This window comes from Silurus aristotelis, assembly GCF_946808225.1.
Source record: "Silurus aristotelis genome assembly, chromosome: 26".
NCBI lineage: Eukaryota > Metazoa > Chordata > Actinopteri > Siluriformes > Siluridae > Silurus > Silurus aristotelis.
This window is the reverse complement of record NC_139599.1, coordinates 8,983,096-8,999,883: the sequence shown is the minus strand read 5'-3', so window position 1 is coordinate 8,999,883 and position 16,788 is coordinate 8,983,096. Positions and strand designations below refer to the sequence as shown.

Below are 16,788 nucleotides of genomic sequence, written 5' to 3'. Positions count from 1 at the left end.
AAGTGCTATAATGAAATAAACTATATGGCCAATAGTATGTGAACAAAGTGCATTAGTAAGATCAGGTGCTGATAGTGAGTGAGGAGGGCCGGGGTACGGTCAACGTTCCAGTTCATCCCAATGGTGTTTAGAGGGGTTGGGGCCAGAGCTCATTGCAGAATACTGGAGTTCTCCATTAAGTGGAATTCATTAAAAAACATTCTAGTAAATTATGCTTATAAATTTGAGGCAGCAGTTTGTAAAAGACCCTTATATGCACATGTGCATGTGATGCAATTGTCCACGTAATATTTGCCATATAGTGGATATTTCATTCGAGCAGCCTGTCGAATATTTACTTATTTATTTTATATATTCTTTAGAGGCATAATATAAAGGATCAGAATGGCAATGAACCGAGGATGAAGAACATTCAATATAAATCTAAATTGTATCTAAGGACTTGTACTTGCAGGTCTCAGATGATAATGGGACTCTGTATGATGCTTTATTACATGCTGACAAACCAGTGAATGCTTTAAGGCTTGTGCACAGTGCTGGTACTAAAAGAGTCAGTATTTTAAGAACCTTTGTTAATATTGAATAAAAAGATTATAAGTCAAAGTAGACTGAAGTATAATTATTGTAGGAAAGCAAGAATGCTTATTAAATATTGTTAAAAATGAAACTGTGCCACTATTATTGAAACCATTAAAACATAAGTTTTCTTAAGTTTTTTTTTTTTTTTTTTTTTAACCCTTTCTTTGTTTGTATTTACTTTTTACCGGAAACGTCCCATTAGCAGTCATGCACTTCCTATTTGAAAAAAATATAACATGACAGATGTTAAATTCTCTGATAAATGATAACTAGTTTGTAGTCGGACCTTTCAGTGGAACAACAATTTAAAACTTGCATCCAGACCCAACAAAACTGTGGGTACACAAAGTTTTAATTGCAGTGGAGACAATAGTTGTCAAGTAAAAATACATTAAATAAATATCTAATTTAATAAAAAATCCAGAGTCATATTTGCAATATAATATTAAGTTTATATGGCTTAATTTTTTGTTAAATAATCATTTTTAGTAGAGAGAGAGAGAGAGAGAGAGAGAGAGAGAGAGCGAGCAAGGGACGTGTGTGTATTTTCTGTTTCAAGAGAATGTACATGTGTTTTTGTGTTTGTGTGTTCAGTGTACGGACGCTAAGGCCGAGGCACTGTGTGAGGCTTTGCAAACTGTCGTGGGACAGTGGCGAGGCCGTTTCCCCTCCCCCCTTCCGCTGGAGCTCTACATCTCCTCCAACTTCATTGGACTCTTTGTTGATGAGAAGATAGCTGAGGTGCTAAAGAGCTTTGCAGCTGATTTTGCCACTGAGGCTACTGCCAAAGCTGGTAAGCATATTTCACAGTGTAAAATTTAGGAATATGCAATGATATATATGAGGAAAATGAATTCTTACACAGGCAACATAATATTTGTGTTCTTAATTTTACAACATTTATTGTATTTGGGTTAACTACAGTATGTTTATAACTACTTTCTGCTTCTTGACAACACAGACGTCCATGTGGAGCCACATAAGAAGCAGCTTCATGTAACTCTGGCGTACCATTTCCCAACCAATCACCTCACCTCATTGGAAAAGCTATCTAGGGGAGTGGACGTGTCTCTGGGCTGTGATTGGCTTGCCGTTCTTTTCTCAAGGGACATCCGATTTGCCAATCATGAGGTATGTATATTATTTGTTATCCGTTTTTTCATTTCCTTAGTTCTATCTATAGATCAGCCAGGATAGACTGAAGTGGTGAGCCTTCCAGTCAGTGTTTAGTTTCAGTCAGATATGTCTTACATCTTTTGGCAGCCTGCACCATACATTTATAGAACTTTGATGTCTTGGAGTGTCAGTGATGCCTCCAGATGAAATCTTACTGTGGTTCTGAAGCTTAACCTTAAAATTAAACTTAAAGTAATGGAACATAATATTGTCCTGGCCTAAGTCTGTTTCTTTTGATCCAAGCTGCAGATTTTTCCTATTTGTTGTACTGTAAATGTAGAGAAGCTCAAGATGAACAGTGTATATCCACTGAATATGCTAAATATCCAAAAATGTGTGCTGCTTGTCACCATGTTAATAGTTTGCCCAGATATATTTTTTAATTGAGAAAATATTGCTGATTAGAGTAAAAAGTGATAGATAAGAGGATATTATTATGGGGATGGGGATTGCTTTTCAAAATATCTTTTTTATTATTTTTCTTGTTGTCTACCACACAGCTACAAATAAAAAGAAAAAAACAATAATTCCAAACATGAAATCTGCTTTTTGCATTACAGACATTGCGGGTGATGTATCCATACACTCCCCAGAATGAGGATGAACTAGAATTGGTACCAGGAGACTTCATCTTTATGTCTCCAGTGGAGCAGGGTAGTGCCAGTGAGGGATGGGTTTATGGCACATCTATGGGCACGGGTCTCTCCGGCCTGCTACCTGAGAACTACGTTAGCAGAGCAGACGAATGTGACACATGGGTGCTTCATGGGTGAGAGAGCCATTTTACCCACTTGCTAGAAATGAATAAACAGGAGTACAAGCGTACTTGTATTCACTTGTTTTTTTCTTATTTGGCAGGTCCCACTCTTTCCTTAACTGCACCTCCCCAACTGTGAGCAGTGGTGCAGTAGGTGGACCTTTTTTTGATGGACAGCTGGATGGACGTCTCCTTGATGACCACGGTTCAATGGAGCATCTTGTATGTCATCCAATGCAGGTAACCAAGGCAAGATTTAACCTGACTGTAGCAGGTGGCATGCTGTAGCATCCCTACTGAGATAGTTTATAAATGTTTCATAACCTGCGTATTAACATTTGTTAACGTTGACATTTTTTAAATACTGATAAAATAAGTAAAAACATTTCCCTTACATTTGTCTTGGGTTTAGACAAATTACACAAATGTGTTGTCTCTGTTAACCTGTCCCCTAAAGTTTAACCTGTTCTCAAACAAAGCAGTCAGAAAAATAGAAAAACATTTAAGAGACTCGATGACCTTCAATCTTTAATACTGTATAACAACCGCTATCTCCCTTCTAATGTTTTAGATGCTGCGGACCGATAGCCAGTCTCGACTGCCCAAGAGAACACTTTTTGTGTGTCGCCATGGTGAGAGGATGGATGTGGTGTTTGGAAAACACTGGATTACTCAGTGCTTTGATGCCAAAGGTCAGAGATCAGGGGTCAGGGGATGTTTACATGTGTTTGCTTTGTCGAATAGCTTGTCCCATGTTGACACTTGCCCTTGCTTTATTTCTTACTTGTGCATCACTGTCACCATTTCCTGTGCATGACCTGCTACGTGGTTCTCTAATTCTCTGAGGACTTTGGATGTGTTTGCTTGGCTTTATATTCAGTATATACAGTATCTCACAACAGTGAGTACAACTCTCACATTTCAGCAACCACTTTAGTATACATTCTCAAGGGACAATTCTATAGAAATGAAAATTGGATATACTTTAGAGTAGTCAGTGTGCAGCTTGTATAGCAGTACAGATTTACTGTGAACAAATAGGAAACTGTTATTTGCACCACTAAAAAAAGGCCTAATATTTAAAGTAAAATATCATTAAAAAAATCATTCTTTTGCAGAAAAGTGATCAATGATGCAATACAACTTGCAATGAGGCGTGTGCCAAAATGTTTTATTTTTCTTATTCGTTGCAAAAGAAATCATTGGACATTAGACTTTATAGTTTTATTTAATGTTGAGGACTTTCCAAACATGACTATACCTATCTCAGTGGTTAAGGCTCTGGGTTACTGACTGAAAGTTCAGGGGATCAGGCACCAGTATTTATATTTTGCTATATTGCATAAGAAATCATTGCTCATTAGACTTTATAGTTTCATTTAATGTTGAGGACTATGTACAAGTTCATCCCAAACACAGCTATACTCACCTCAGTGGTTAAGGCTAAGGGTTATGGCTACCAAAAGGTAGTGGGTTCAAGCCCCAGCTTTGCCAAGCTTCCACTCTTTGGCCCATGAGCAAGGCTCTCAGCCCATTCTGCTACTGGGGCACTGTATCATGGCTGAACCTATGCTCTGACCCCAGCTTCTTTGATGTCACCTAAATGAGGATGGGTTCCCTTTTTGAGTCTGGTTCCTCTCAAGGTTTCTTCCTCATAACATTTAAGGGAGTTTTTTCTTGCCACAGTCGCCACGGCTGCTCATCATAAATACACATCGTTCACCTCAACTCTTAAAATTCTGTAAAGCTGCTTTGAGACAATGTCTGTTGTGAAAATCGCTATAGAAATAAACTTGACTTCCTAACATCACTGGGATATACAAAGAAAGAATTTCAATGTGATGTAATGTATATGTGGCAAGTAAAAAGCCTCTTTCTTTTTTTTTCTTTCTCCACTATATTATCAAATATACAATATTAAAAAATAAATTGAAATAAATATCTTTAATATTACTTTTATTTTTATTTTAACCATATAAAGTTGGTACAATGCACAGCAAAAATAAAACAATTTCCAGGACCAAGGTGTTACGTAAAACAAAATTTAGCAACATAAATTTACACTACAGTCGTCCCTCGATTTATCGCAGTTTGTATCTCACGGTCCCACTTTATCGCGTTTTTTTATTTGGTACATAACTATTTTGTTTTGCGATTGGTCTCGATTTCATTTCTTTATTAGAAATGAGTAGCATTACAAGAAACCGTAGGTTTACGCTTGTAGTATCCTCTTCCGTCAAAAAAAGGTCGGAGTTTAAGACATACGTCACCAGATTTAGACAATAAAAAATAAAGAATGCAGTGAAATGTATCTTTAACTCAGCCCCTTTTTTGATGTCATAGGACACTTCAAACAATAAACAAGAGGAGAAACTATGCATAGGCTAAGCAACAGTACTGCATCCATTTACAGTTTTTCGCAGTCGGTTTTGGCATGTAAGACAGTGGACGACTGTATTACTATAGAATAACTATAAAAACATGAACATTACTACAAACCTTTAATAAGCTGGCACAATATCCATCATCAGAGTATTTAGCTTTTTTATTTGGGATTTAACAATACTCTGCTGCTGATCTTTGAGATGAACCCCAACCACGTTTTCATGAACTTTAAGCTTTTAAAAGTTTATTTTCCCCGATATATTGAATAGAACAGTTAGTCACTATCTGAGAGTCAAAGAAAATATATACACAGCAATAAAGATAATAATCAGACCCAGCTCTGTTCATTTTAGAAGTACATATAGACCCAATTTTGTTCCTTCTGCTTTCTTTTAATAATGTGTTTCCTTCCTTGCAAATGTGTTTCAGGTCGTTATGTCCGATCCAACCTCAATATGCCGAGTAGTCTTCCAGTGCGAAGTGGAGGTTGCAGGGAGTATGATAAGGACTGTCCTATCACTGTGTTTGGAGCCACACAGGCTCGATTAGTGGGTAGGTACTATACAGAAACACACAGTACCAGTTTAAAAACACAGTGGTAATTGTTGGTAATTACCTGTCATTGTAATCTGCATGCAAAGGTGCTTTTGTCGGAGAAGAATATACTATGTAGAAATATCAACCTTTTGTGCCAGGTGATGCTGGTGGTTGCTTGATCAATGTATCTGATGTACCTCCATCCTTCTCTGATCTGGTTATCTAAGTTAACGTAAAAGCTTTGTGGTTGCAGCTGTTGTATTTCAAACTTGTCACTAACAGCCTCTCTTTTGCGGCAACATTATTTTTCTGTTTTAAAAACATCCCACCATGATCACATCAATGGGTTCCGATGAACTACAGGTATTACATTTTTGTCACAGCAGGAAACAGCCCGTTGATGTCGAAGTACATTTGTAAAATGACAGGTGAAATTAAAGGTGGAAATGAATGCTTATTAAATAGAATGAAAGATATACTAAAACATGTACTGTAGTGACTACAAATGGTGCACTTTACCTATTATTAACAGGAAGCAGAATCTGACAGAATCTATTAAAGGTTTTGTTGAAAAACCTGTATGTGTGTATTCTTTTGTTCTGTTTAGGAGAGGCCTTGTTTGAGAGTCACACAGTGATTGACTTCGTGTACTGCTCACCCTCCTTGCGATGTGTGCAGACAGCCCATAATATCCTCCGAGGTACACTTGCCATTATTTCTTTCACTTACCATCACTCCATTTAGCCCTGTGACCTTCAGTCGAAATGACCAAGCACTTTGGCTGTTTCCTTTCTTACTATTTTCCCCCTTTTGCTTCGAAAAGGTACTTACATGTTACTCATTTCTTTCTCTCTCTCTCTCTCTCTCTCTCTCTCTCTCTCTCTCTCTCTCTCTCTCTCTCTCTCTCTCTCTCTCTCTCTCTCTCTCTCTGTATATCTCTTACTTTCACACTCTCTCAGGGCTTCAGCAGGATGGAAAGACTAAAATCCGAGTTGAGCCTGGACTCTTTGAGTGGACTAAATGGGTATCGGGGTCCTCCTTACCCAACTGGATTCCACCTACTGACCTGGCAGCTGCTAACTTTAGCGTGGACACAACCTACAGGTTCTTATTTAGTTCCACGTTATTTATTAGACTCTACATTCTGGGCCAAAGAAAATAATGTATACTGCCTTTATACAGTAATGTGGGCCATGAAAATTAAATTCAGTTTGGTGCATGAATGCACTTTTTGAAGTGTAGGGTCGCCTTTGCCTCTTGGGCAGACACATGACTATGTTTACCAGGAAATTAGTTCATGGAGTTAAATAAATGTTAAGTGATGGCAAAAATAATAGTTAAAATAAATGCAGAGAAGATGTAAAATAGTATGTTGCATGATCAATAAAAAAACTAAACAAAAAGCAAATCTTTAAATATTTAATGTGGTCTGAGTAATGACTGTCTAACTTTTTAACCTGGTCATGATGTATATCATTTCTTTGACTGGATGACTGAGGAATGAAGTAGAGTTGTGATAAAGTAATCTCTTGTGCCCAGACCTCATATTCCTATCACCAAGTTGACTGTGTCAGAATCGTACGACACGTACATCACCCGCAGTTTCCAAGTGACTCGGGAAATCCTAGCCGATTGTAAAGCCCTGGGTAAGAAGCATTGCAAGTCTTTTTCTCTTGTATGCAGGCAATTAATCCGATTTTTTTCACTGCGCTCTTTGAAATCTGATACGATCAAAGTGAAACCCATACTGACATTACAGGCTCCATTCAGGAAATATTTCCTATTGTGTACTAATGCATTGCAGACGAAAGTATAAAAAGCTGAGAAACATTAGTATATAAAGTATATTCTCTAATGACCAGCTTTGAACTGCTTAAATGGGTGTGTTACCAGATTTATGTTTTCCATGTGGTTTTGTGAACAGGAAACACAGTGCTGATAGTGGCCCACGCTTCGTCTTTAGAGGCCTGTACACGCCAGATGCAGGGCCTCAGCCCACAGAACGCCAAAGACTTTGTACAAGTGGTCCGAAAGGTCTGTTACATTCCTACTTCTTTTATTTATTTATTTTTATTATTAACAACATTTTACTGATGTTTAATCGTGGCAGAGGAGCTTTTCCGTTAACAAAATGGGCCATTTCTAATTGTCTATGCCATCTCTAATTGATATTTTAGAATATACCTGCTGCTTGTACAGCCAGAATAATTTGTGACCAGTAGTACCTTCATGTATCTGTATCTTAAACTGTTTATTAGCTTTAAACCAGTATAGAGAGACAAACTACTACTTAAAAGCTTATAAATGACAGATGAGCATTACTTAGCGGCTAATATAAAGAGACAAATTAAGTATCAATATTTATTTAATTAATATAGAATTTAGAAAAAAAAAAGCAATTTAAAAGTCTTTTTTTCCCCCCAATCCCAGAGGTAGCGGAAATTGATTATTGTATAATAAACCTGTACAGAAAAACTCTTAAGAAAAAGCTTATTATGTTTAAACAAAATGATCATTAGATATTTATAAATGTCACTGATGGATTATTTTATGATGAGTCATCTTTAATTCTTTACATAGCAGTGTCATGTGAGGTGTGTTGTGTTGTGTTACCAACTTAAAGCTAAGGGGTTTTCTTATACCTGCAGGTTTTAAAGAGTTTTAATAGGAAGTCCGCTTATACCTCTTATATTAAAGTACATATAGATTTGATCTTGATTGTATCTGCATCTAATTTTTTAAAACAGCCACGAAATAAATTCCTTTTTACTTCTCCAAAAGCTCACAATATTCAATTGTTCTCAATTAATGTGGCTCTGTTTTGATTCACTGATGATCTCATCTAAATAAAACTTCCAAGGTTTAATGGACAAACTGAACAAGTAGGCCACTGGTTAATTTAAATAGGTATAGTTTTTGAGTAGCATTCTGATTAAATTGCATTAGACATTGAGATGTGATCCAGAGAAATAGCATTGCCCATTGCCTCTTATGGTACTCATGTTTCACATATTGTAAATTATTTTATTTGAAACTATTAATAACAGATACTAACCAAGATATAGGTTTATTAGGTAAAGCATGCTGTTTTCTCAATCGAAACATGAAAGGGTGGTTTGAGTTACCACACAAAAAAAATCCTTTATACTAAAGACTTTCCCATGCCAGAAGACTTGCTGCCTATTAGTGCTGACACCAGAAACTCTGTCCAAAACTGCTAAATAAATGTGTCCTCACAATAGACAATATCAGGAATCCTGTAGTGAAATGAAACTCACAAACTTATGATTAAGATATTATCATCATTAAGAAGTGATTTCATCTTGGCTTTGTCAAGCAACATACAAACAAGCTGGCCCAGGACTATGGTCTAAACCACTAGGAGGCACTGATGTACCATTTTAGAAAACAATTCTCACTTAACCATTTTCCATTCTTTCAGATCCCTTACTTGGGTTTCTGTGCCTGTGAAGAGATGGGTGAGACGGGGGTGTGGCAACTCGTGGACCCACCCATCCTGCCTCTGACTCATGGGCCCAATCACAGCTTCAATTGGAGGGAAACTCTGCTGCAAGACTGAGAGGCTCCGCCTTCTTTCGGTTAGCTCGCCTTTTAGCTGGTCTTGCCAATGGCAGCTGAGAAACACGCTGTTACTTACTCTCTTCTTCCACTCTGTGGCGCTCCTGCACCATTACATTTTTACACAGAGCAAACATAGGCTTCCATCCAGCAGCCTCTCTGCTGCACTATTCCACTTTCTTACTATCTGTACAGCAGCAGTGATGTCTGTGTTCATAACTACGCTCATACAATTATGTCATGCCCTTATTATTGGGCATGGCCACTGCTTGGCTGTCATCGATTAGTGTAAAGTTTCAGGCTGCTATGTACGTAGAGTAGCTGATTGCTTCCATGGGTTTTCCATCTCAGCAAGAGTTTTTATGCCAGCTGCACCGAAAGTACATCACCCGACGCTTCCAAGATGGCCGACCTCCTAAACAGCCTTGCTCACCCTCGTAAAAACTGATGCAGCAAAGGGAGCATGGCCGCCGCCAAACACACTGTGAGAAAAGCAGACATGTTCAGCGTTTTGCACCAAGCTTCCAGGCTACTTTTCAAATATCTTGTCAACAGGAATCAAGCACAAGAGACGAAACTCAAGCATGACAATCAGAAAGGAGTGGAGCGGTTTAAAAGGAGCTGACATGTCCTCTCAGACACAGAGTTCGCCTCAGGATGAAGTTGGTATAGGGCTTATTTTAGCAGTTCATTACTTTTGCATGCAAAATATGAATAAACCAGGGTTTCACAAACTATTGGCAGTCGGGGTCTTCTTTAAATATGAAAGAAATTCTGTGCCACTACTTGAATTTAACCCAACTATTCAATTAAGGACAATTAAAAATATATGTAATATTTTGCCTATTTATTGGAGCCTTAGGGCTTCTTATTCTTGAAATTTTAACAAACAAATCTTGTCTGGTCAAGTTATTTATAAGCTGACTTGTTTTTGACTTATTGATGTTTGCACTTAAACCCATTCAATTCACCCGACTAGTCAAACAGCATAATAAATATATTAACTCACTCTAATGGACCCCAGACACCATTTTGTGAATCCTTTGTATAAACAGTCAGGTCAAAAAGTCTGAGTCGACCATCAAGCACTGCTTTTGAATCCACCGTTAGAGAACTCTGTTCATGCACACCATTTACTTCAGTTTATATATACGGATCTACCATACATGGCCAAACGTATGTGGACACTTGACCACCCATATGTGGTTCTTTCCAAAAACTGGTGCCACAAAGTTTTTATACACAGGTGTTCATGGTGTATGCTGTAGATTTCACTGGAACTAAGAGGCCCAATCCTGTTCCAACATCACAATTCAAACTATGGTTGCACTGGAAGAACTTGAGTGACTTCCTCAGAGCCTTGAACTCAACCCCACTGAACACCTTTGAGAGGAATTGGAAGGCTGGCTGCACCCCAGACCTCCTCACCCAACATCAGTGCCTGATCTTGCTAATGTACTTGTGACTGAATGGGCAAATCTAGTGAAAACCCTTCACAGCAGTGTGGAAGTTATTATAACAGCAACATGGGGCTACATGCAAAAAGATTTAGGAAGCACAAATCAGTGTGATAATCAGGCATCTACAGACCTTTGGCCATATAGTATAGTATATAAAACATTTTATATTCACATAAACATATATACACCCAGAACACACACTGTCAATTGTCTCTTAATAACCTGATCTTGAGTTTAGTTACAGTTTTTTATGCTTTATACCTTCCCATTTGCAGCATTCGGTCAATGTCATTTTTCTAATTTATATAATAAATAATATTGTTACTTCTGCTTGCAAATAGAATCTGTAGTTCTATTGAAATGCTGAAAGCAATTCTTGGTAGTGGACTCAGACTATCTCTTGGTATGTAAACGCTCGATAAGCTCTTTACAAGCAACAGGTCAATCAGAAAGCCTTATTTTTTTTTCAGATAGGAACTTGGAAAGTAGTCCACAAAACAAGTACACATTTGTACATAGTAGCACTCATCGAACTTTTTCATGCTATCATTCTCAAATGACAAGCATATAACTGCATTTATTTATCTATTCATAGCGTAACTGCTAATCATTCTTTTCTGGTGCTTCATAAAAAGTATTTTTATTATTTGCTTCCGCTGTTTTTGTAAGCAGAGGAATTAAACTGTAGCAAATTCAAATTCAACATGCAGTCCCTCCACCCGCTCCCTTATTTGTGCTATACACATCAGCCTTCGCAAGTAACACTGATATATTTGTGGAGTTTTGGGTCTTACGCTAGTTTAGGTGTGAACAGCAGGTGGAACAACATGCCAAGCCTATATGTTCTATAGCCTATTCTTTTTTTTAACATGATTTCTTTTGTAAATCTGTTTGATGTTGTATTAAGTACAGTTTCTGTTTACTGGTTGGTTATGCATAATTTGTCAAACTAATTTCTATAATAAGAGGCTTTTTTTTTTTTGTTTGTTTGTTTTTTTACATCTTTGTGTTCTTAACTGTTCCTCAGCTGTGATGTGAACTTCAAACAAATGGTTTTTTTGTCCTTGGAACAATGTAATGTCTCCTAAACTATGTTCACTTCTTCCCCGTTATACAGAGAGAAAATGATTACATTCACACTTTATTTAAATTCCTTGAAACTAACCGTCATGGTCACTTTTAATGTCTTGTTAGCTCTTTCAAAAAAGAATTGCTTCCTGAGAAGCAGTATATGTGCATTTTAATGAAGTATGTTTTAGTGTGTATGTGTGTGTGTCTAAGAGATTGTTCTATTCAAGATGAAAATGCCACCCGATGAACATAATATGCCAAATTATATAGCGTTCTTCCAAAACGGCTGCATTCACACATCATTCACATATCGCTGGAGTATAAAAAGAGCTGAAGGAAATGCTAATGACTCCTTAATGCTAATAAGTCACCATGCACTTGATGGTGAGAGAGAATGACTCAGAGCTTCACAAGATTCTGAACAGTACCCCCGGGTTTTAATGCCGTTTTAACACACCCTTATCAACTTTCCTTCACAATCATCCACATCTCACGGGTGGCAGCTTGGCATTCGCACTTTTTCCATGAACTTATTATCAGCGAGAACAATCATGTCGTCAGGCCCATTTCCATCCCAGTGTGTACAGTCCGTTTAATTTATATAACGTACAGCATTTGGGTTGCTAACCAGCTTGCTTGGGAGTAGCTGACTGTATAAAGGAATGAAGTTGTCAGTTATGATGTACAATTAGCAACTTTTGCTTTAGAAATTCTAATCTGAAAGCAACAACTCAGTGTCACATAAAAATGTACATTTTTATTGCAGGAGATTTTAATAAAAACTTTAATTATGTGAAATTCCTTGCTTTTAACGAAAACCACTAAGGGAAAGGCTAATTACATTGACTATGCTAACATAGTAATGATTAGCTTATGACTATAGATAATTGTAAAGGGATTGGTTTATATGATTTGAGAATGGAGCTTCAAATCGAAAATGATAAAAATAAATAAATAAAGCCTGTATGAAATCCTGTGAAAAATCACGCTAATGTGAGACTTGATGTTAATAGCCCAGTATCTGGACCCAGATCTGGCGAGTTACCTTTAGCTAAATAATTTACAGAAAATGCAACCCAATTCCAAAAAAGTTGCGACACTGTGCAGCATTCAATGATGAGCAAATCTCATGAACCCATATTTTATTCACAATAGAAAATGTATACAATGTTTGAACTCGGGAAATGTAACAATAAAGGAAAAATATCATTTTTAATTTGATGGCTGCAACACATTGAAAAGCAATTGGTACAGGGCCACGTTAATCACTGTGTAGCATCCCCTTCTTTTAACACACACATCTGGTAACTGAGAGTTTGCTGGAGTTTCGGGAGAGGAATGCTGTCCCTCTTAATGTCTGATACACGATTCTACCTGTCCAGTCATGGATCTTCTGTGTCTTATTTTTATTTTTTTTATTTCATGATGTACCAAATGTTTTCAATTGGTGAACGGTCTAGACGCAGGCAGGACACTTGAACACCCAAACAATACAAAGCCATGCTGTTGTACCAGCAGTATTCAGTATAGCAAACTGCTTGTATAGTATTATAGCAGTATAGCATTGTCTTGCTGAATTTATACATGCACCTCACAGAAAATGATGTTGCCAGGATAGGAGCATATATTTGTTTCGAAATGATGGTGCCTTGCCAGATGTGCAAGCTGCCCATTCCATAGGCACTAATACACCACCAAATCATCAGAGATGCAGGCTTTTGAATTGAGCTCTGATAACAAGCCAGATGGTCCCAAGGACATGGCATTGATGGTTTCCAAAAATAATTTTAGATTTTGATTCATATAACCACATAACAGTTTTGCCTCAGTTTATTTTAGATCAAATTTAGCCCAAAGAAAACTATAGCTCTTCTGGACCATGCTGACATACTGTGGCTACTTCTTCCTCAATAGTGACCAGCACTTGTGGATTGCCTGCTGAACTATTTCCACAGCCAGTGATTTCTGGAGGTGTTTCTGAGCCAATGTAGTAAATTCCATTACAGAATCATGCCTGTTTTTAATGCAGTGCTGCCTGTGGGCCAGAGGGTCATGGGCATCTAATATTGATTTTCCCTCATGTCCACCGTGCGTAGAGATTTCTCCAGGTTTTTAGAAAGTTTGTTCTTATTAGGTGCTGGATATTAAAAGTCTTTGCTATTTTAGGTTGAACATTATTATTAAATTGTATTTTTTCGCACATTGGTGATCCTCTGCCTGTCTTTATTTTTAAGTGATGCTCTGATGCTATTTTTCCCACTCATGTTACTGACCTGTAGCCAATTAACCTAATTAGTAACAAAATGTTCCTCCATCTGGTTCTTTTTAGTAACTTACTTTTTCCATTCTTTTGTTGCCCCTGTCCCAACTTTGAGACATTATGTGAACATCAAATTCTCAATGACCTTATTTTTTCCCTAAAATGGTACATTTCTTCAGTCTACATATTGAATATGGGTTCTATGTTCTATTGAGAATAAAATATAGGTTTAAAATATTTGCAAATCATTGAATTCGTATTTTATTTACAATTTGACGCGGTTTCAAAACATTTTTGGAAATTGGGGTTGTAGATTGGCTGTAACAGACTCTACTTGAAGCCTCGCAGTTTCAGAATTTAGAATGATAAAGCCGATACACTATGGTCAGGTTAATTGGTTCCTCCACAGTACAGTGGATGATTCCTGCTTTACTCACTGATCATTTATTCTTTAACATGAACCGTGACCTTGTTTCACACAATACCCTTATTTCTGGTTAATAAACATGGTTAAAAGTATTAAAGAGGATTTAATGAAGAAAATCCAAAATACTTGATAAGTATAGGTTTAAAAGATTAGTGGAACAGGACCTCAATAAAAAACGTCACCAGTTTGGTCACCATTTAGTATTTAAATGTAAGAAATGTAATTGTGACTTGGTTTATAACAGTCCCAGGTTACAAACTATAGAAGCAAAAGGACAGAGACCAAATTTATCGAATTGAAGGTTTTGTCAGGGAAATGAGGAAATGAGGCTGTTACACATAATTCATTAGTAAATAAATGAATAGCAAATGGATGACGGTGTCATTAATAACCGTGTGAGCTCACTTTAACTTTGTATGTATAAGCCATATATTCAATGATATGCTGTTTAAGCTGATATTGTTACTCATGATCATTAAAGTGCAGTTTGTGACCTCGAGTCATGTAGCTCTTCTCCACATGCCAGCTCATGCATGAAGACACACAATTCACTTCTTACAGGTAACTTCTTTACTTGAAACAAGTACACACAAGTATACTGCAAGTTGTGTTCTGTGTTTTAAATTAAATTATTACTTTGATTCTTATGCATTCCAAGGATGTGTTTCAGAAGATTGTTATATTTTGCTGCAAAGGATTATCTCTGTAAATTGTCTCAGATTATTTTGTGACTTATCTGCTTAAAAGATATTAACAATGTTTGAAAGAAAAATGAAATAAATGTTTTATCACCATGAGATTTGTGAAGCTTGAGTTATGTGGGGTGAAGTGGGTCTTCAGGAGGCGGAAATTGTGCTGATCATGAACTTTTAATAGCAAATGCTTTGCTTCCTGTGGTGCCATATAACCGGATAACAGTATATACAGAAAAAAAGAACATAGGCAGGCAAAAAATTGTGGTTATACCGGTAATATTGCGCTATTTCTATATTAATAATGTTTCATGTGGTGATGGTGATAAAGTAACAGCAGAAAAGCATTTGCTCTTTCATCTGGAGATTGTAAATTCAAATCCCAAATGATGCTACTGCCATCTGTTTCTGGGAGCCAAGAAAGTTAAAGCCAAAATTAATCATTCTCTTTTGGTGGGAGAGATGGCATCACATTCGTCTGTGTGTTTGTGGATTTGAGTGTTACTCTGTCATGTGACAGCATGAGCAGCAGTTTGAAAACGATGTGGTTGGTTGGATTCATGTTTTTAGCACAAGCATGTGGTATCCTTCACTCTCCCTGATTGGCAGTTGTATGATTGGCAAAAGCTGGCTGCTGGGTGGAAAATGACAACTAGTTTTGGAAGAAAAATGGAAGGAAAAAATATAGTAGTTTCATAATTGAATAATTAATACAAGCACTGCCTGTGTATTTGCTTTTAGCAACTCTTTAGCATATTCCCTTTTGATTTTCCTGCATTATTTAAATAAATTTTACTGTCATGTGATTAGTTTTTCAAAAGAGGAAGGGACTGGTGGACATGAATCTATAATCAAAATGCAATTCTTTGCCAGTAGGTGGCAGTGCAAATTCAGTAACAGTGCACTGGGCCATTTTGCTACATACTGTGTTTTTGGCATGGGCTAATATGCATTTATGGAGAGTTTTATAAAAAAAAACATTTAAAAGCCACTTATTTACTGGCAGGGCCTTGTAGAATTTCAAAAAATATTTGGGAAAATGTAATATATTTTTTATAGTATAATATGTATTTGATTTACTATTATTAAACTAGGTTATAAGGTTCTAAAACTTTTATAAATGCTTTGAAATTATTTATTTGTTTGTTTGGATGGTTGTTTACATATTTAATTAAATTTATTTATATACAGTTTATAGTCATTTTAAATACTAGTTAAAAGGTGTGGGTTACAATATTAACAGTGAAACATGTACATGCAATCCAAAGAAGTCGTGCAGAAAATCCAGTTCAGTAAAAAAAAAACACACACACACACTTTAAAGCAGTTCTGCCTGCAGGCTCCAGACAAATCTGTTCCAAAGTACAGGTTTTTTTTTTAAATAGGTGACTTCAGAGTTTCTGATTTCCATTCTAAAGATTGTTCGCACTCACTGTCACCAAACACAAAGTGCATATGAGGGTTAATGGGCCGGGTGCAGGTCCTGGAACACACAGAAAAACAACATGCTATAAACTTCAATGCTCCTTTACTAATCTGTGAGGCGCACAGGTCTCAATTTCAAATATTTGCTTTGCTATAAAAATTATAGCACTAGTAAAATAAATATTTTAGTCTATTCAGCATAACACAAAAATGCCCCAAAATAACTGTAGCGCTTACAGCACTTGCAGTCATCAATTCCCTCTGCAACAGTTCTAATATTTACACAACTATACTTCACAGTTCATGAGAAAAATATCACACAAAACCTATTAAAATATTATGTCACAAATGCATGCTTCCATTTACCAACACCCCACACCACAGCCATGTCCTGATTCTCCTTTTCTTCACTGTTTTGGGTTCTCCTGTGTATCTCTGTG

General features: G+C 36.8%; 1 protein-coding gene across 1 annotated transcript in view; it reads left to right on the top strand.

The window, feature by feature from the left end:
* The window catches only part of ubash3ba (ubiquitin associated and SH3 domain containing Ba), a 49,617-nt gene extending 34,589 nt beyond the window's left edge, over nucleotides 1-15,028 (top strand). Inside the window, exons 4-14 of the mRNA XM_083531865.1 lie at nucleotides 1,174-1,372; nucleotides 1,541-1,710; nucleotides 2,316-2,524; nucleotides 2,614-2,752; nucleotides 3,084-3,204; nucleotides 5,327-5,449; nucleotides 6,042-6,134; nucleotides 6,394-6,538; nucleotides 6,974-7,080; nucleotides 7,359-7,468; nucleotides 8,877-15,028. Coding sequence (XP_083387991.1) covers nucleotides 1,174-1,372; nucleotides 1,541-1,710; nucleotides 2,316-2,524; nucleotides 2,614-2,752; nucleotides 3,084-3,204; nucleotides 5,327-5,449; nucleotides 6,042-6,134; nucleotides 6,394-6,538; nucleotides 6,974-7,080; nucleotides 7,359-7,468; nucleotides 8,877-9,014 — 1,554 coding nt within the window. The 3' untranslated portion in view covers nucleotides 9,015-15,028. The remainder of the gene's footprint in view (nucleotides 1-1,173; nucleotides 1,373-1,540; nucleotides 1,711-2,315; nucleotides 2,525-2,613; nucleotides 2,753-3,083; nucleotides 3,205-5,326; nucleotides 5,450-6,041; nucleotides 6,135-6,393; nucleotides 6,539-6,973; nucleotides 7,081-7,358; nucleotides 7,469-8,876) is intronic.
* The last annotated feature ends 1,760 nt before the right edge of the window (nucleotides 15,029-16,788 follow it).